Source organism: Nicotiana sylvestris, chromosome 11 (genome assembly GCF_000393655.2).
Source record: "Nicotiana sylvestris chromosome 11, ASM39365v2, whole genome shotgun sequence".
NCBI lineage: Eukaryota > Viridiplantae > Streptophyta > Magnoliopsida > Solanales > Solanaceae > Nicotiana > Nicotiana sylvestris.
The window spans coordinates 67,285,954-67,307,443 of NC_091067.1; the positions used below are offsets into that span (position 1 = coordinate 67,285,954).

A 21,490-nucleotide genomic window follows, 5' to 3' on the forward strand; every position below is an offset into this window, starting at 1 on the left:
GGGAGCTCCTTACCCTTCTTTGTAAGCTTACTTGATGTAAATTCAAATTAGCCGGATCAGTAAACTTTGGACAATAATTGCATTTAAATGCTTCAAGAGAATGAAATTGTCTTAAACTGGAAGTGGCTGGATGTTGGTTATTGGTAAGGTAAACAGAAGGTTGGGAATGCGTATTTGTTGGTGCAGAAAAAATCAAACTAAGAAAGATCAAAGGGAGTGATCGGACTCATATATTTTTGGGAATTAATTCAATATATTTGCCAGCATGCGAAATCTTTGCGTGGCCATATAATTAATTAGTCACGTCAAGATATTAGGTTCTTGGCCACCATTTCGCATAATATACTAAATACCACCAATTTCAACATTAAGAATGGAAAACAATATGGAGAAAACATTTTTTTTAATTACTTTTTCTTTGGTATTCTATTGTTTCACAGAAAACAATAGTGCGGGTGATAATTAAAAAAAAAAAAAAAAAAGAGAAAGAAAAAGGATTGCAATCCAACGCCCAGCTTTTGCAGTTTTCCCCTTGATCTTCCCTTATTTCCTGCTTAAATTTTTCTTTCGAAAGAATGTTACTCCTTTCGATCCACTTTAATTGTTTTTAGTTTTTTTCACACATATTAAGGAATTCACTTTTTAACATTAATTAATAATGAAATTGACCAAATTAACCTTAATTTGTTCATTGAAAATATAACAAATACTCATATGCTCTTCTACTTCAAGGGTAACTTTGAAAAAAAAGAAGTTAATCCTTCTTGATATTTGAAGAAATCAAATATTATGGACCAAAAAAAGACCTAAAAAATCAATTAAAGTGGACTGGGGAGTATTCTCTTTTAAAACTAAAGTGCTTATGTTAAAACCACAATTTTCTAGGATATTTTACAAATAAAATAAAATAAAATAAAATAAATGAGAAGGTTAAAATTGCATTGATTTCATCAGTCGAAAACCAAGTTTAATTAATTTTACTGATTTAGAAGGTGTAAGTTTTGTTTCCCAACAAAGATCAAGCATATGCATCAACAAAGTAACTTCTTTTCATTTATCTTTTCCTTTTTCTGTTAGTTTCTTCAGATATTAGTTGCTATAAATAGGCAGTGGTCTAGTGATTGATTTTCCAATATTAACTCCTCCAACTACTCAACTTCTTCCCTGATTTTCTCTCTTCCATTATACACCTTTTTTGTGTGTTTCAGATGGCTGCCATGCAAAAATATTCTTCTTTGCTCCTTTTCCTGATCATGTTGGGTATGTCTTTATTAACTCTTTCATTACCCCAAGTCCCTATGATTAATTAATTCTTTATTATTTTTTATTCTATTCTTATTGCAAGTTTTTTCTGATATTAACTATTTCAAAAGAATTTCATGGTATTGCAGCTCGAATTAACTTCCCTTTCTTCTCTCATGTCTTAACTGCAAATTTTATATCATTCGCTGGTAACCGATCTTTAATTTATTAAAAAGAACAATAAGCAAAAAGAGCCAAAAGTGAGGGAGACTAGCTAGACGAAAACTTCGACAATGTAAGTAATACCCTCAATTTCTCTTTTATAAAACTTTTAACCAATAAAAAGCGTCTGCACAGAGTAGTTCAGTTCAAAATATTCGTATTTAGAGTTTTCCTTTGGTTTTTGTTTGAACTTTGTCGAGTAATAAGTCATCAGAGTATTACAAAACATGTCATTTGACAATTTATTCACATAATCATCAAAGAAAACAACATATATGTTGTCCATTAAAGAATCAAGATTGAGCTGTTCTCGAACCTTTTTTAACATACACTTCAACCGTTTCAATTTAGATAAAGTAGTTTGACTCAACATCGAGTTTAATAAAACGCAGAAGACTTTTAAAACTTGTGGTCTTAAAAGCTTAAGGGGTAAAAACTCCGTGGGATCATAACATTTGTGTGGTTATAAAAGTTTCTCATTAAGGGTAAAATAGGTAGAATGAAGAGTTTAAAATCGAATTATTTCCAAATTTAGAAATATGTCATTTATTTTGGAACTGACTAAAAAGGAAAGTACCTCATCTAATTTAAAACGGAGAAAGTAACATTTATATGATTGGCCAGTTAGGTTCAACTAAACTCATTCTTGTAGACTTGAATAATGATATATTTATTTTGAGTTGGCTTTTACTAGTAGCATATTAGCTCATCATATTGTATCATATCATGCAGAAGCGATCACTGTTATTTCAGCCACTGTATTCACCTTGCAAAACAACTGCCCCTATACGGTATGGCCCGGTACACTTTCCGCCAAAGGTGCCGCCATCTCAGGGGATGGCGGCTTTTCATTATCCCACGGTGACACCATCCACCTACCAGCAGAGGCGGATCTAGAATTTAAATTTTGTTGGTTCAATTTTAAGGCTTTTAATATTGAACCCATTGTATTTTTAAATTTATGGGTTCATATCTACTATTTTTGCAATTTTAATGAATTTTTACATATAAATTTTTACTCTGTCGAAAGTTATGGGTTCAGTTGAACCCGTAAGTTATACGGTGCATCCGCCAGCCTACCAGCTCCTTCCGGTTGGTCTGGCCGGTTCTGGGCAAGAACCGGATGCACTTTTGACAATTCCGGTAACGGAAAATGCATCACCGGCGACTGCGGTGCACTAAAATGCACTGGCGCTGGTGTACCGCCAGTGAGTCTAGCAGAATTCACCATTGCCAAAAGCAACAATGAGAAAGACTTTTACGATCTTAGCCTTGTGGATGGATACAATGTGGGTGTCGGTATACAGACTTCTGGTGGCTCCGGTGACTGTCAATACGCCAGTTGTATCGCCGACGTGAACGGAAACTGTCCGAAAGAGTTACAGGTCTTGGATAATTCTGGTAAGGTTGTGGCATGTAAGAGTGCTTGTGCACAGTTTAACAAGCCGGAATATTGTTGCACCGGCGATCATGCAACGCCACAAACTTGCCAACCGACGCATTATTCTCAGTTGTTCAAGAACGCGTGCCCTACTGCTTATAGTTATGCATATGATCATGCTTCCAGCACCTTTACTTGTTCTGGTTCAGACTACTTGATCACGTTTTGCCCAAGCAGTTCTTAATCAATTTGATGATTGCTTTGCGATTATATTATTATAATACTTTTGTTTTGTTGCACTATTGGCTTAAATAAAGCAGTGAAAATTTCTATAGCCGATCTCAACTTATTGGCTCTGGACATAGTTATTGTTGTTGTTCGATCAATATAAAGATTTAGCTATGGTTTTATGCTAAATTGGTTGTTATGTAATGATTTGGCGCACTCATGATGCATTTAAGTTTTATTTTCTTGTCCTAGTAAAGAACTAGTCCTATATATCTATCAATTACACTTTAAGAACTAGACAGGTTTAATTAAGTCAATTCTCAATATTGATTGTGCCGTGCCTAGGTAGCATATTCATGCGGATTCTAATCATCATATTTTGACTATTCTACGCTTTGCAACATTTGTCTATTTACCCGTAAAACAATACAGTTAAATTTGTTACGTGGATTATAAACAGACGAACTAATTTGATCCAAAGCTAATAAAGAAATAAGATTAAAAATGAGATTTAGCAATTGAAATTGATGAAGATGAAAAGCATGACCCGAATGCAATGTCTCTGAGGACAAAAGTGAAAGCAGTGATAAAGAACAAGTAAAGTTATTTAATGGAGCGCAAAAGTGTCACGACCCAAATTCGACTATAAGCCGTGATGGCGCCTAACGATACCGCTAAGCAAGCCAATAGTGAACTAACCACATGATTGTTTCTTTTAACATTTTAGAAATAACTGATTTTTAATTTGTGCATAAATAGGAAGTAAGAATTTTATAAAATGAGAGATCAATAATTTTGAAAGCAAGTGAGATAAGTAAATATCCAAAAATCATCATGTGTCTACTAGTAAAATTTTCAAGACCTAGTGTCACAAGTGTATGAGCTACTAGTAGAATATACAAAAGAATACTAAACTACTGTATGAAATGAAGTAGACAGAAAGTAAATACAACAGAAAGACTTCAAGTGTTGCGGAAAGGACTAAGAAGGCAGCTCACCACGAAGTCTCGGAGGAATCAGGAGTGCGCGCTGGGATGATAACCAGATGCACCTGCCTCAAATGCTGCACGGGTAGTACAAAAGTGTAGCGTGAGTACATAAACAACATGTACTCAGTAAGCATCTAGTCTAGCCTCGAAGAAGTAGTGACGAGGTGTCCACTTCGACACTTACTATGGGCTAATAATAAAATATTGAAACTCTAAATAAGCATAGGGTATGTAAATGATAATAAAACTCAATAACAAGAAATAAATAAACAATTCTTTCTCCGATAGTAAGTCCCAAATCAATTTCCATAATTGAATCATTTAACCTCTCAAGCCAATAAAAACGATATCAAGTATAATTGGGCTCCAAATATTATTACGCACGAATTATGCCGAGGATGTACGGCCTGATCCAAAATACATATACATATACTGTGTGCACTTCCAAGGGTCGAACGACACGAACCGTAGATGCATCTATTATTCTGCAGAGGCGAACGACCCGTTCCCATGAGAGTAGTGGAAATTACGTCGCATGCGGAATATACTTGCGACGCGAATGAACATAGATTTCTCAAATTTATCATAATATTTCTCAATTCTTTCAAAAAATAAGAAATTCAAAATGGAAACTTTTAAATCTTGAAATCCTCAATCTCACCTATATTCAAGGTAGATAATAAGCATAATCAAATAATGGTGTCAACAAGGCATGGTGTAAATTTAAGGCTACCTGGACATAAGCATAATTAGTAGCTACGTACGGACTCTCGTGACCTCGTGCGTTCGTAGTCCCCAAAAATAGAAGCACATATTAATTCAATTCACCTATGGGGTTAATTCCCTCTTACAAAGTTAGAAAAGAGACTCACCTCGTCTCAAAGCTTACTTTCTGGTTCACAATTGCGCTATAAACCCTCAATTCGGTGCCAAACGACTTGAAATTAGTCAAATATTATATAAAATAGTCAATGCATGTTCAAAAGTTCATATCCCAACTATTAAAGTGATTAACCAATCCTAATAGAAGAATTCCCAAAATTCACCCACGGGCCCACGCGCCCTGATTCCAAAATTGTTTGAAGAAAGTTATTACCCATAACCCCATAAACTCAAATATATGAGTTTCACCCCATTCCATAATTATTTTTGTAGTTAAATCCCATTTTTATCAAAACCCTAAGTTTTCCTCAAAAATCCCATAAATCCACCATTCTCCATGTTAAATCGACTTATGATTCATGTATTTAGATAAAGAATCAATAGGGATCACTTACCTCTTGATGTTGATGGAACCCCTCCCAAAGATGCTCTCAAAATTGTCCAAGACCACGTGGAAAATGAGGGAAATAAAGCTAAGTCCCGCAATAATAGCTATTGCACAAGTTGCAAATGCGACCAAAAACTTCGCAAATGCAAAAAGGCAGTTTTGCGAGACCTTCCCATCTTCGCGAATGCGAAAGGATCTTCGCGAATGCGATCAAACTTTGCATTTGCGAAACCTGCAACACCAGCCTAGAAACCAGAAAAAAACTGATGTCCTTCAACCCCTCCGAACGCATCCGAAACTCACCCGAGCCCTCGAAGCTCCACACCAAACATCTATACAAGTCTAAAAATATCATACAAACTCACTCATGTGATCGAAATATTGATATAACATCTAAAATCATGAATCAGACGCCAAAACGCATGGATAAACTCATGAAACTCAAAAACTTCTAAAAATACTTTAGCGTGTCCGATTCCTATCAAATCAACTCGGAAGGATGCCAAATTTTACGTACAAGTCATAAACAACATTACGGAACTATTCCAGGTCTCAGAATCATAATTGGACCTTGATAACACCAAAACCTACTCGAAACAAAATTTAAAGAACTGTAAAACCTTCAAAGAGCCAACTTTCACTATAAGACGCTGAAACGCTCCTGGGTCGTCCAAAACCCGATACGAACGTATGCCCAAGTCCGAAATCATCATACAAATCTATTGAAACCGTCAAATCTCGATTTTGAGGTTGTTTACTCAAAAGGTTGACCGAAGTCAAACTTAGCCTTTTAAAGCCAAACCATGGAACCAAGTGTTCTGATTTCAACCCAAACCCTTCCAAATCCTGAACCGGCCATCCCTACAAGTCATAAAATAGTAAAAGCACATACGGGGAGTCTTATTTAGGGGAACGAGGTTCTAAAAAGTAAAACGACCGGTAGGGTTGTTACGTTCTCCACCTCTTAAACAATGATTCATCCTCAAACGGGTTTAGAATCATACCTGGATTGCTGAATAAGTGTGGATATCTACTCCGCCGGTCCTCCTCAGACTCCCAAGTCGCCCCTTCGACTGGTTGGCCCCTCCACTGAACCTTTACCGTAGAAATCCTCTTGGACCTCAACTGGCAAACCTGCCTATCAACAATGGCAACTGGCTCCTCCTCATAACCCAGGTTCTCATCTAACTAAATTGTGCTAAAGTCTAACACATGTGACATGTTGGCATGATACCTCCGAAGCATAGATATGTGGAAAATCGGATGAACTCCCGATAAACTGGGAGGCAAAGAAAGCTCACAAAAAACCTCCCCAACTCGTCTCAACACCTCAAATGGGCCTATAAACTTTGGGCTCAACTTGCCCTTCTTCCCGAACCTCATGATCCTCTTCATCGGTGAGACTTTCAAGAGAACCTTCTCGCCCACCATAAATGATAAATCACACGCCTTCTGATCTATGCAACTCTTCTATATGGACTGTGCTGTGCAAAGTCGCTCCTAAATTAACTTTACCTTTTCCAAGGCATTCTTCACCAAATTAGTACTATATAACTTAGCCTCGTCGGGCTCAAACCATCCTATGGGAGAACGACATCGCCAACCATATAAAGCCTCAAATGGAGGCATCTCGATGATGGACTGATAACTGTTGTTGTAAGCAAACTCAGCCAAAGGCAAGAATCGATCCCACTGCCCTCGAAAGTCAATCACACATGCTTTGAGCATGTCCTCCAAGATTGGAATTGTCTGCTCCGACTGCCCGCTGTCTATGGATAAAAGGCTGTGTTGAGATCTACATGGGTCCCCAACTCACTCTATAGTGAACCGAGGGCCTCTATCTAATATGATGGAAACAAACACACTATGCAACCGAACTATCTCCTAAAGATAAATCTGGGCCAACCTCTCTGAAGTATACGTGGTCATAACTAGAATGAAGTTGCTGACTTGGTCACTTGTCGACAATGACCCACACTGCATCAAACTTCCACAAGGTCCGCGGCAACCCAAATACGAAGTCTATAGTAATGCGCTCCTATTTCCACTCAGGTATAGTCATCTGCTGGACTAGGCCACCTGGCCTCTGATGCTCATACTCATCCTGCTGGCAATTTAGACACCTCGTAACATACTTAACAATGTCCTTCTTCATCCGCCGCCACCAATAATGCTTTCTTAGGTCGCGATACATCTTCGTGGTACTTGGATGAATAGAATACCGAGAACTGGGTGCCTCATCTAGAATCCTCTCCCTCAAGCCATCAACATTAGGAACATATAGGTTACCCTGGAGTCGTAAAACACCATCCTTACCGATAGTAACCTCCTTGACACCACCCTATAGTACTGTCTCTTTGAGAACCAACAAGTGCAGATCATCAAACTGCTGAGCCTTGATCTGCTCCAATAGTGAAGACTGGGCAACGACGCTTGCAAGAACTCGACTGGGCTTTAAAATGTCCAACCACACAAGTCTATTAGCCAAGGACTGAATGTCCAAAGCTAATAAAGAATGTCAAGGCAGCCGCAACTGCATTCGCCTTGCCCGGATGATAAAGAATGGTAATATCATAGTCCTTTAGGAACTCAAGCCACCCACCCTGCCTCAAATTGAGGTCTCTCTATTTGAACAAATGCTGCAAGCTGCGATGATCAGTGTAAACCTCATAGGACACCCCATAAAGATAATGCCTCCAGATATTAAGAGCATGAACAATCGCGGCCAACTCCAAATCATGTACATGATAATTCTTCTCATGGGGCTTCAGCTGGCGTGAAACATATGCAATAACTCGCCCATCCTGCATCAGTAAACAACCCAAACCAACGCGTGAAGCATTGCAATTCACAGTATACATCCCTGAATCGAAAGGCAACACTAACACCGGTGCTGAAGTCAATGGGGTCTTGAGCTTCTGAAAGCTCACCTCACAATCATCGGACCAACGAAATGGAGTACCCTTCTGGGTCAATCTAGTCAAAGGTGCTGCAATAGATGAGAAGCCCTCCACAAACAAGCGATAATAACATGCTAACCCCAAGAAACTCCCGATCTCAGGAGCTGTAGTAAGATGAGGCCAACTCTGAACTGCCTCAATATTCTTGGGATCCACCTTAATACCCTCGCCTGATACAACATACCCCAAGAAAGCCACATAATCTCACACTTCGAGAACTTAGCATATAACTTCTGTTCCCGCAAGGTCTGAAGTACCACTCTTAAATGCTGCTCGTGCCCCTTTGTGCTATGCCAGTAGATCAAGATGTCATCAATGAAGACAATGGCAAACGAATGAATGTACGGCCTGAACACCCTATTAATCGAATCCATAAATGCCGCCGGGGCGTTAGTCAGACTGAAGGACATTACTAGAAACTCATAATGGCCATATCTAGTCCGGAAAGCAGTCTTTAGAACATCTAAATCCTGAATCATCAACTAATGACCCCGATCTCAAATCGATCTTAGAGAACACCCTGGCACCTTACAACTGGTCAAACAAATCATCAATCTGCAGCAGCGGGTACTTGTTCTTGATGGTAACTTTGTTCAATTGGCGGTAATCAATGCACATCCGCATAGTCCCATCTTTCTTCTTCACAAATAACACTGGTGCACCCCAAGGCGATACGCTCGTCCTGATGAACCTTTTTGCTAGCAACTTCTCAAGTTGTTCCTTCAACTTCTTCAACTCTTTCGGATCCATATGGTACAGTGGGATAGATATAGGTTGGGTACCTGGAGTCAAATCAATGCAGAAATTGATATCACGATCTAGTGGCATGCCTGGAAGATTAGAAGGAAATACATCGGAGAACTCCTAAACTACAGGTACTGAATCAATCGCCAGAGTCTCGGTGGTAGTATCCCGAACATAGGATAGATAAGCCAAATAACCCTTCTCGGCCATGTATTGAGCCTTTATAAAGAGATGATCTGACTAGGTATGCCGATTGATGAACCCTCCCACTCCAATCTAGGCAACTCTGGCATAACCAACGTAACAGTCTTGGCATGGCAATCAAGGATGGAGTGATATGGAGATAACAGTCCATACCTAGAAGGACCTCACAGTCGGGCATATCAAGAAGAAGAAGATCCGCTCTAGTCTCATAACTATAGAATGTAACAATGCATGAGCGATAGACCTGATCCAAAACAACAAAATCGCCCACCAAAGTGGACACATAAACAAGAGTACTCAAGGACTCATGAGGAACATCCAGGAAATGAGCAAACAGAGATGACACATATGAGTAGGTAGACCCAGGATCAAATAATATCGAAGCATCCCTACCGCAGACAGAAATAATACTTGTGATCACGGCATCAAAGGCCACTGCATCTGGTCTAGCCAGAAAAGCATAGAATCTAGTTGGAGCACCACCTGCCTGGCCTTCACCTCTAAGATGCCCCTACCCATCTGCCCTCTATCTCAGGGCAGCTGAACGGTATAGCAGCTGATGATGTAATCATAGGTTGAGAACCCTGCCGTACTGCCTTACCCCGAAGTCTGGGGAAAAACCTTTTCATGTGGCCAGGATCCCCGCACTCGTAACAACCCCTGAGAGCGGTAGACTGCTGCCCTAAAGTCTAACCTTGATGTCCTGAATACCCACTGGAAGAATCTTGAATAGATGGTGGGCAGTAGGAACTCTCTAGCATAGCGCTTAAATAAGGTCGCACTAGCGCACCCTGAGGAGGCGACGATGCTGGATATGTAGGCCTGCTAGGCTGACCTCTCCCACACTGACCCTTTCCCCTAGAAGGGGAACCACTGAACCCTCCAAAATAGTGGAATTGCTTGTCCCGTGGCATCTACTCTCAGCTCCGCTGATGATAACCCTCAATCCTCCGAGCTATCTCTACAACTAGCTGGTAAGAAGTCCCTATCTCGACCTCTTGGGCTATAGTGGCCTGAATGCTTGAGTGCAACCCCGCAATGAACCTCCGTACTCTCTACGCCTTAGTAGGAAGATCATAAGTGCATGGCAAGACAACTAATAGAATCTCGCCTCATAATCGGTCACTAACATCTGACCTTGCTGGAGCTGCTTGAACTGAAACCGCAACTCTTCCCTCTGAGAGGGTGGAATATACCTATCCAAGAAAAGGCATATAAATTGATCCCAAGTCATGGGAGGATAACCTGGTTGTCTGCCCAGAAGATAGGACTTCCACCACCTACGGGCCCTGCCCTCCAACTGGAAAGTAGTGAAATCTACCTCGTGGGACTCTAATATACTGATGTTATGCAGTCTATCCCTGCACCAGCCAATGAAGTCTTGGGTATCCTCATGTCACTCACCTCTGAAGACAGGAGGGTGTAGCCTAGTCCATCGGTCTAATAGCTTCTGCGGATTGCCAGCCGCAGCTAGTCTGGTATCAGGTATGGTTACTACCATTGGCTGGGCTTAGCCCATGGGTAGTGTGCCGGGGTATGATATACAACAGCTGCATGCCTAGGATCCTGAGCAAAAGGGGTCTGTACGCCCCTCCGCCTGAGATGTGGCTAGGTCTGCTGGAAATAAACTAACTTGGGTCATAGTATCAATGAACCGTAGCATACATCCCAATACCTCTTGAAAGCCCGACGCTAACATGAAATCTATCGGGGCTGGCTCTGCTGCAGGCATCTCGCCCTGCTCCTCAATAATATGATCCTCTATTGGATCCGCTTGTGGCATAGCTAGAGCAACTCTAGGACGTCCTCGTCCCCTTCTACGGGCTAGTTCCCTCCCCCAGCCTCTGCCTCGGCAACTAGCAACAGGGAGAGCATCTCCTCCCAGGTCAGGAACATCCGCTGTGAGCGTTCTCACCATATGTGAGAGAATAAGTGAAAGATACTTAGTATAATATCAACTGCACAATATGAGATGAAAAAGAGTAGTTTCCTAACACCCTATAGCCTCTCGAAGCTAAGTACGAACGTCTCCGTACCGATTCATAAGACTCTATTAGGCCTGCTCATAACTTGTGAACCTACATGAACCTAGTACTCTGATACCATGTTGTCACGAACTAAATTCTACTATAGGCTGTGATGGCGCCCAAGTTTAACACTAGGCAAGCCAACATTGAACTAACCACATGATTGTTTCTTTTAACATTTTACAAATAACTGATTTTTAATTTGTGCATAAATAGGAAGCAAGAATTTAATAAAATGAGAGATCAATAATTTTGAAAGCAAGTGAGATAAGTAAATATCAAAAATTCATCATGTGTCTACTAGTTAATTTTCCTAAACCTGGTGTCACAAGTGTATGAGCTACTAGTAGAATATACAAAAGAATATTAAACTACTATCTAAAATGAAGTAGACAGAAAGTAAATGCAATAGAAAGACTTCAAGTGTTGCGTAATGCCCTCAGAAGGCAGCTCACCACGAAGTCTCAGAGGAATCAGGAGTGGACGCCAGGATGATAACCAGATGCACGTGCCTCAGATCCTGCATAGGTAGTACAGAATGTAGCGTGAGTACATAAACAACATGTACCCAGTAAGTATCTAGTCTAACCTCGAAGAAGTAGTGACGATGGGTCTACTCCGATGCTTACTATGGGCTAATAATAAAATACCGAAACTCTAAATAAGCATGGGTTATGTAAATGATAATAAAACTCAATAACATGAAATAAATAAACAATTCTTTCTCTGATAGTAAGTCCCAAATCAATTTCTACCATTGAATCATTTAACCTCTCAAGCCAATAAAAATGATATCAAGTATAATTGGGCTCTAAATATTATTACATACGAATTATGCGGAGGACGTACGACCCGATCAAAAATACATATACATATACTATGTGAACTGCCGAGGGTTGAACGATACGAATCATAGATGCATCTATTAACCTGATGAGGTGAACAACCCTCTCTTATGAGAGTAATGGAATTTATCTCGCTCGCGGAACGAGTGAACTTAGATTTCTCAAAGTTATCATAATATTCCTCAATTCTTTCAAAAAACAAGAAAGTCAAATTGGAAACTTTTAAATCTCTAAATCATCAATCTCAGCTCTATTCAATCAAATAATAAGCATAGTCAAATAATAATATTATCAAGGCATGGTTTAAACCTAAGGCTACGCGGACATAAGCATAATTAGTAGCTACGTATGGACTCACGTCACCTCGTGTGTACGTAGCTCCCATAAATAGAAACACATATTAATTCAATTCACCTATGGGGTTAATTTCCTCTTATAAGGTTAGAAAAGATACTTATATCGTCTCAAAGTTTACTTTTCAGTCCATAATTGTGCTTTAAACCCTCAATTCGGTGCCAAACAATTCGAAACTAGTCAAATATTATATAAAATAGTCAATACATGTTCAAAAGTTCATATCCCAACTATTAAAGTGATTACTCAACTCCAATTGAAGAATTCCTAAAATTCACCCCAGGCCAACGTGCTCGGATTCAAGAAATTTTCGAAGAAAGTTGTTACCTATCGTCATGAACTCAAATATATGATTTTAACCCCATTTCATAATCATTTTCGTGATTAAATCTCATTTTTATCAAAACCCTAAGTTTTCCTCAAAAATTCCATAAATACCACCATTTTCCATGTTAAACCTACTTATGATTCGTGTATTTAGCTAAAGAATCGATAGGGATCACTTACCTCTTGATGTTGATGGAACCCCTCCCAAAGATGCTATCAAAATCGTCCAAGACCAAGTGGTAAATGAGGGAAATAAAGCTAAGTTCCGCATTAAAAGATATTGCATGGGTCGCAGGTGTCGCATTTACGACACCTTGTTCGCAAATGCGACAAAACGATAACAAATGCGAAGACTGGCCATCTCTGCCATGGTCGCAAATGCGACCAAAAACTTTGCAAATGCGAACTCCACAGTGCCTTCCATCTTCTCAAATGTGAATGGTTCTTCACAAATGCGATCAAAACTTCGCATTTGCGAGACCTTCAGCACCAGACTAGAAACCAAAAAAAAAAAACTGAAGTCATTCCACCCATCTGAACGCATCCGAAACTCACCTGAGCCCTCGACGCTCCACACCAAAAGTCCACAAAAGTCTAAAAACATCATACAAACTTGCTCACATGATCAAAACACCGAAATAACATCTAAAATCATGATTCGGATGCCAAAACACATGGATTATCTCATGAAACTCAAAAACTTCTAAAAATACTTTCGCACGTTGGATTCCTATCAAATCAACTCGGAATGATGCCAATTTTTGTGTGCAAGTCATAAACGACATTACGAAACTATTCCCGGTCTTGGAATCACAATTGGACCTTGATAACAAAAAAACCTACTCTAACACAAATTTAAAGAACTTTAAAACCTTCAAAGAGCCAACTTTCACTGTTAGGTGCCGAAACGCTCCTGGTTCGTCCAAAACCCACTCTGAACATATGCCAAAGTTCAAAATTATCATACGAACCTATAGGAACCATCAAATCCCGATTCCAAGGTCATTTACTCAAAACATTGACCGAAGTCAGACTTAGCCTTTTAAAGCCAAACCATGAAACCAAGTGTTCTAATTTCAACCTGATATTTCCAAATCCCGAACTAACCATCCCCGCAAGTCATAAAACAGTAAAAGCACATACGAGGAGTCTTATTTAGTATAACAAGGTTCTAAAAAGGCAAAACGAATTGTCGGGTCATTACAAAAATTAAAATACAACATATGTTTGCAAAGAATTTTGTCCCCTTATAATTGTTGTTAAGCCTAATATTTATAGCATTTTCTAGGGAAACAAGATGCTAGGATCAAACTCCTCTTAAATTATAATAAAAAGACATCGATTAGCATGTAAGGGCTGGCCATAAATGCAAATATTCTCTGTAATAGTCCCTCATTTAATGTTATAGAATATTCCCTCATTGAATGCTATCCGATGGCAAATAGTTGATCTTTCCCTGTTGACCATGCTCTTTAGGAATTTACTCAATGTCGATTGAATTTGTTGTATACGATATTGGTTGTTATTTGACCTGGATTTTACCTATCTTTGGTTCCACATGTCATGCTACAATTCGACTATTCATTATAAACCAATTTTGCCTTATATAGATAGTTTCTCTACTTTTCGGTGACATATCTTTTTGTTACCAAAAAATTGGTGATGATTCCTTTCTTTGGGGGAAAGTTCCTGAACAGTCTCTGACACTTGAAAGGACGCATTTCTTCTCGCATTTAACACCCTGAACATGTGTTGCCCCGCGATTAAGCAAATATTTTTGCCGGTTTTCGAGGTAATCGTGACCACGATTTTTACCATTTATAACTTCCTTTCTACTCATTATTTCACTTCTTTACTTCCAAAATTTTCATAAGACCTTCTTCCTCTTTGCATCTGCTTAGAATTTTCCACCTTCTTCAACTCTCTTAGCAAAAGATTTTCTGAACCTTTACTACCGTGGCTTCTTTCTCTGTACTCTTCGAAAGCTCTGGTCTAAAAAGCAAGGACAAAGAAACTGATGTCGATTCTGAACCTCCCACTGTAAGAACTGTCACACCCGAACATCTCAGTACTGCTAAGGCCACCTCTACATATTCAAAGACTTAGCCCGTTAGTAGGTATCCCTCCCCCATTTGCCCTTCTAGTATCCCAAATGTGAAGGAAGACTGCAATTGCCCTAATCTTGAAAACCTCGCTCCAGATATGAAAGATCATGTTAATTCACCAAGGTGGGTTTTACGTATGTCTATACATATCCCTTTACCGTAGGTCCACTCTCCCTAGGTTTGAATGAAGGGATCGACCCCATTTTTTGGAATTTTTCCACCTGTACCAGATCTACTTAGCACAAGTAGGCCCATAAATATGGCGAACGGTGGCTTGCCTTCAGCAGCTATACATGGAGACCGTGAAAACCCTAACCCTTGCTTGCATGATGAATCTTTACTCTCCCATAATTTTTCGTGGGGTAGTAATAAACTTCAGCAAACGTGGCCACCACACTCTTCTCACCGACGTAGATGATGACAATGATCATGGGTGGATGGAGCAATTCGTCATCATCTCTACCAGGGACATCATCCCGTCCACAACTCTATCTTTTCCTGAGTTGTGGAATAGCTTTCGCACATTTTTGATTTATTCACTTTCTTCCTTCGTGAAAAGATTGTTTTCCATTGTTGCTGATTTTCATGTTTCTTTTATTCCAGCTACCCGATGAGAACCACCACGGGCTCAAGTCCTGGACTAATGGGTTCATAAAATTCTAGAAATCACAACACAAGAATTCTGCAGGTGGAAGAAATAGCCCTCAAATACGGGTGGAAGGATAAAAATCAAGGTATACTTAGTCCTTCTTTTTTTTTATCTATATACGAACATAAGTAACTTCATGAAAGAGTTTCTAACTCCTTTTTTTTGCTTGATTTAGGACTTGTGCAGGGCTCTGTCACCTATCTCGAGGTCGACATTTTAACTGACTCCGAAGAGGCCAAGAGGGTGCTACAAAATTCCCTTGCTCAAAGCAGTGCTCGCAGATTTGCTTCAGGCGAGGGTGCCTCCTCTCGAAGTCCCCAGCCCGAGAATAAGCAACAAAAAGGCGACATTCTTCTTTAGATGGGACTTAAAATAAGAAAATAAAGAAAACAACGATTAAGCCAGCTGCAGTGGTTATTGTGGATGATGGGGAAGCCAGTGATGAAATGGCTCCCTTTCAAAGGAGAAAAATATCTTCATCAGCTCAGCCGAGAGAGCTTCCAAACCTGACCATAGAAGAAACCCAAGCACTTTGGGGCGAGATGAACCCCGTGAATAATGCTGATTCTTGCGTTCCAATCCCCATTGTTTCCGGTCCAATGAGCTCGGACCCTGGGCCTCTTTTGCCTTCGACCACTAAGCAAATAATAATCAATACTGTCCCTGCCGTAGCTGCTTCTCATCCTTCCATACCAACAACTTCACGCCCATTGACACCAACTATTCCTTTACCACCAACACCAACTACATCTCCTCCACAGGTAACGGACGATCGAGAAATGGGTACATCTCCTCCGTGGTCTCCCGACCATGGGAATTTGGGGCACGATTATTCACCCCCTTCTCAAATCCATGAGGGAGGGGAAGTGTTACTCTATCTGTTTCGAAGGAGTGCCATCTTTTTTCCAAGCCAGTGGAGCTTGCAAACTATCTGAATCCGTTGGTTTCGAAAAAAGATTGGAAGAAAATGCACTTCCTTTTGGGAGAGTACTTGTTAAACAATACCATGTACAATGCAACATAGGTACCGTACTTGTTTCTTATAACCTTTTTTCCATTTACCTGTTGCAATGGAAATCCCAACTTTGGCATTCTCGTTTACAGGCTAACTTTCTTACTTCCGAAGGCCTGTAGAGACTAATCATTGATAAGTAAGGTCTTGCTTCCGAGCAGGATCAACTATTGGCCGAAAGGAACCAACTTACTGTGCGCCTCCCGGTGTTAGAAGCAAAAGATGGTTAGATGGGTGAGCTTGAGACCCGATTATAGCAAAGCATACAAGATAAAATGGCCCACAGCCAAGAAGACACTCAATTACATGAACTACTTTAGGAGGCTAAGGCTAAGTGGGCCGAGCTTCATGATGTTGTGCTTGCTGCTGCCGAGCGCGAGTCTGACTTCAAGGAGCAAATCAATAATTTAAAGGAAGAATTAAGCTCAAAAATTGAGGAGGCCAATGCTGTAGAGTAAAAGAGATCCAAGATGGAGGATAGGCTCAAGAGAGCCATGGATCAAAACCGGATTCACTCAACTACAAATATTGAGCTCGACTCTCGCCTTAGTGCCATGAAATCTGAAAGGGAAAAACTCCAGACCAAGGTCGATAAGCTTCAAACCAAACTCCAAGAACAAGGGGATTCACTCATCTTTGAGAAAACATATGCCATATATCATATGAGAAGGAAAATCTTAGAAGAGGCCAAAAGGCATCACTAATATAGATGATTGTTTTACCCAGGCCTGAGAATTGAAGTTGTCTGCTCGTGAACGCCTTCCCGATCAACCTGCTTCACCTGACTCTTCGAGCACTGGTTCTAAGTATTCGGGGACCGAAGGGGAGATTGAGGAAGATGAAGATGAATACCTCGAACCGGTAGCTGATCCGCCTTCCTCTACCGGGGGAAATATAGATCCCCCTCCCTCCGGGCGTCAGCGACGACGATGCATAGTTTCTTTTTCTCTTCTTTTTTTTCTTTATAATTGTTCCAGATCTTTTATCGGATTTCGTAAGTGATAAATAAATAAAGCATTTCTTGCTTAAGTGTTGTTTAAAAATACTCCCTTTTAGTATATTAACGCTTGAGGCATATTTTCATCCAAAAGCTTTTGATTTTGGATATAAAATCTTCTGGAACCTACCCTTTACTGTGAGGGTTTCATAAGATAGGGCCCTCTCATGTTTACGATGCTCTTGAAGTGGACATCTCCTTTTCATTCGGGCATAAGCATTTGAATTTTTTGTTAACTTTTCAATGGTAAAATCAACTCATCATTTGGACAAGAAATAAGATAAAAATAAACGGACTTTATTTTATTCCTTCTATCTTTAAAAGTACATAGATTTCGTTTTATAAAGTAAAAAAAATTCCAATATATGTGGAGTTGATACCCAATTTTTCCCATAATATTTTCAAAACTATGCATTGGCACCAATTAGTATTTTTCATACAATTTCTCCATTTTAAAAATATTTTAATTAATTTATCCCAACATTTTATTTATAAAACAATCATTGATTGTGTCACACAATAACTTTATAATAATTTTTGTGGCTTAATTTATCATTTGCATTTATATCAAGTTTCAATTATTGTACAAATAGCCACATTGGTATTTTTAGGATGCAATTGCAATTACTTTGCGATTATAGCCTATGCATGCATTATTACATTATTTTATCGGAAAATAGTCTTTTATATTTTTTAAATATTAAGTAATTACTTTAAAATATTTCCATGTATGAAAATCATTTTTATAATTTATTAACCATTTTTTAAAATTATCTTAGCAACTAATTACGCATTTAATAAATAGCCCCTTTTTATTTTGGACCTAGCCTATTAAATTAGCCTAATTTTAACCCCCCCCCCCCAAATCCCAATCAGGCCCAAAACTTACCCAGCCCAAATCTATAAAACCCAACCCGGCCCCAAATCCTTTCAATCTTGGCTGTTGATCACAAAGATCAACGGCTACCATTACCCCTTACCTTTTTTTATTTCCAAAAGACCCCCAAACTCGGCCACTCTCACCCAAACAGCCGCCCTAAAACCCCTTTCCTCTCCAATGCTCTCAAAACCTAACCCTAATCCACCCACTCCACCACTTATCTATGGCCATCCATGGTGGTTTCTCACCACCCCCAGGCCTCTAATGGACTCTCCTGTACTGCTATCACCATCTCCAAGGTCATCAAGGGACCAGGGTTAGTCTGCTTATGCCTTTGGTCTTTGCTCGCCTGTTTCAGGCTGTTCCGGTTCGATTTTGAGTAAGATCTTCCTATATCGCCTTAGATCTATAGATTTCTAAGCTTGCTTCTTCACCTCTATGTTGTTCTTCTCGAAACCCTAATTTTAGTCCTTTGAACTTCTCAGATCTGTGCAAGATCTAAGACATATCGAACCTATTTCATATGAGTTTTACAAGAACCTTCTGATTTTCGAATGGTTTTCCATTTTTTCTAAACTAGGGTTTCCCGAATTTTTTTTCCAAAACATTTGATAATTTTGAGTGTTTAATCTTCTATTTCTTATGTGTTTTAACCGATTTCATAAGGTTTGCTCTAACCCTAACTCGTTTATGCTAAAAAACCCTAATTTGTTTCAACATTTTGTTTGGCTTCTGAGTTACTTGTGTACCGACTTTGTCTTATGCTTTGGTTCCTGTGATTTTTCTTTAGCCTAATTAGATGTCTTGTGATTTTTATCCTAATATGCCTCTACTAAGGTTCTTGGTTCGACTCCTTACTGATTCTATATGTCTATATTCATTTTTGCCTATTTTTGGTAAACATATATTTTCACCCTTAAATTAGTGTTGATTTGAATTCTTGATTTATCAATCTGTTTCCTGACTATTCCTTTCTTGCCTTATTTGAAATTGTCTGCGATACTTACTGACTCTTTGCATGATTCTTTCCTTAATTAAACCCTTGACTCTCTATTCTGAAGATCTTTATTTTTGGTTGGATTTGAACTCTTTTCTTTAACAAGACCTATGATTCTTATTTCTTTACTCCGTTTAATTGAACCGCTTGCCTTAATTAGTTGCTATCTTTACCGTTGGTTGATTTTCCTTAATTAAAGGAGAAAAACTATGTTGAATCCTTGTGTGATTGATTCTGAAATTTCTTAATTGATGATTGATGATTACTTTACCTTATTTACTCTGCTCTCGAACTACTATATAAAATCTCTTATTTTAACTTCTTAAACACGAACACTAGTTCATCTACACTCTCACACTCTCAAAAGCTCTCTATTCTCTTCTATTACTTGTAATTCTCACTAATCCAGCCAGCTGTAAGCCAAGGTTGGCTATTTGCACCATCTCTACTCTATACTCTGTATTCTCTCCTTGACTGGTATGTCCCGATTCAATTCACATTCCAAAACTATGTGTTTTCTTTGTTGCTGCAGTTCATTAGTTGTGATTTCCAATTCTATTTGCTATTCTACTGTCATATGCTCAATGTGTAACCAGCATGTTTAGATTACACTGCCTATTTACTGTATCACTCAGCATGCTTAAGTTTGTTATGTTAAAAGCTATAACTAGTATACTGTTTAGCATGCCCAATCCTGCTTTAGATAATTGCATGAATCCTATTTATTCACTAGTATGTCCAAGTTGCATTGTTTGTTTACTGTCTCACCCAGCATGTCTAAATTCTGCTTGTTCTATATGTATTTCTAAAACTTTGAATGCTTCATGAAATGCTTGTCTAGTTTGTTCATCTAAGTCTTACCTACTCTAGTTCACTAATGAAATCTTGTTAAGACATTTAGCCCTTTCAAAGGTACTCTAGTTGTGTGTATTGGTCATGTCTAAGACCTATGTATTAACATATCTTTGTAACTAACTTGTCAATTCCACAACTTCTTGAGGAATCTGTGTATTTGTTTGCTATCACTAAGGTGCATTCTAGGTGTCCCTACCCCTTTCTCCTTGTGTGAAGTTTGTTGCCAAAATATTTTCTGAAGTTGTTCTGGGACTAGTATTCTGATTTCAAGATGTTCTTTTTCATGCTTTTCCAACTACTATTTTACTCAAACTAGTATTGGTTTTCAAAAAATCTTCTCACTTCTAAGACCCTTCTCTATACTGTTAAAATTATGCACTCCCACTTACTCTTAGTTCATTAAGTCCTGCCCCTCTTGTATGTGTATTGCTTAGAGGTCCCTGAAATCTCTCTGAACTCTGGCATATCAGGGCTGGCAATTCCACACTGCATGTAATCAGTTCTTATTTGAGAAAGGTATGGGTGTGAGCACTACCCGGAATCCTTGAGGCCCTTAGGGAACTCTGACACACCTAGACATGAGATTGGCTATGGAACTTTGAGCACTTGAGACTACTGAAGGCTTGGAAATTACTTTGGGCCTACTTCAGGCTCCATATAGTTTAATGTATATTTATAATTATGTAATTCATTTAATTCTTGGTCTGTAATAATTAATTATAAAAAAATATTGGGGTGACTAATGAAAAGGGAGGGTAGTTGTATATTGTGGGTAAAGTTGGGTAGATAAAATTCCTATAGGGTTTATTTTGATTTACATGTGTTGTGTTAGACAACCTGCCTATAGGATTTCTTGGTTAAAATGAATTCTACCTGCTGCATTTCATATAATTAGATATCATGCCTATAGGGTGTAAAGCAACTGAGGTTCAGTTTCCATTAGAGCATGTATTCAAATTCATCTCCTTCGAAATCATGCCTATAGGATTTAAAATCAGTTTTAATAGAAATCATGCCTATAGGATTTAAAATCAGTTTTAATAGAAATTATGCCTATAGGATTTAAAATCAGCTTTAATAGAAATCATGCCTATAGGGATTTTGCTTTGGTCAAATAAGTTCTACTTGCTTTACCTTATGTTTAATTAGAAATCATGCCTATAGGATCTAAACCAGTTTAATGAGACCTAAAATTAGTTTAA

The 21,490-nt window shown here is 39.0% G+C and overlaps 1 protein-coding gene across 1 annotated transcript; it reads left to right on the forward strand.

Moving 5' to 3' along the window:
• Positions 1-1,178: 1,178 nt before the first annotated feature.
• LOC104227503 (pathogenesis-related protein 5-like) lies at positions 1,179-3,163 on the forward strand. Its single transcript, XM_009779752.1, has 3 exons — positions 1,179-1,260; positions 2,197-2,322; positions 2,524-3,163. The coding sequence occupies exons 1-3, from the start codon at positions 1,209-1,211 to the stop codon at positions 3,087-3,089; spliced, it is 744 nt and encodes a 247-aa protein (XP_009778054.1). The 5' UTR covers positions 1,179-1,208; the 3' UTR covers positions 3,090-3,163.
• The last annotated feature ends 18,327 nt before the right edge of the window (positions 3,164-21,490 follow it).

Coding starts and splice junctions, on each gene's coding strand:
- LOC104227503 (XM_009779752.1), top strand. CDS start 1,209: ATGGCTGCCATGCAAAAATATTCTTCTTTGCTCCTTTTCCTGATCATG. Junction 1,261..2,196: donor CCTTTTCCTGATCATGTTGG/GTATGTCTTTAT, acceptor CATATCATGCAG/AAGCGATCACTGTTATTTCA. Junction 2,323..2,523: donor TGGCGGCTTTTCATTATCCC/ACGGTGACACCA, acceptor CCCGTAAGTTAT/ACGGTGCATCCGCCAGCCTA.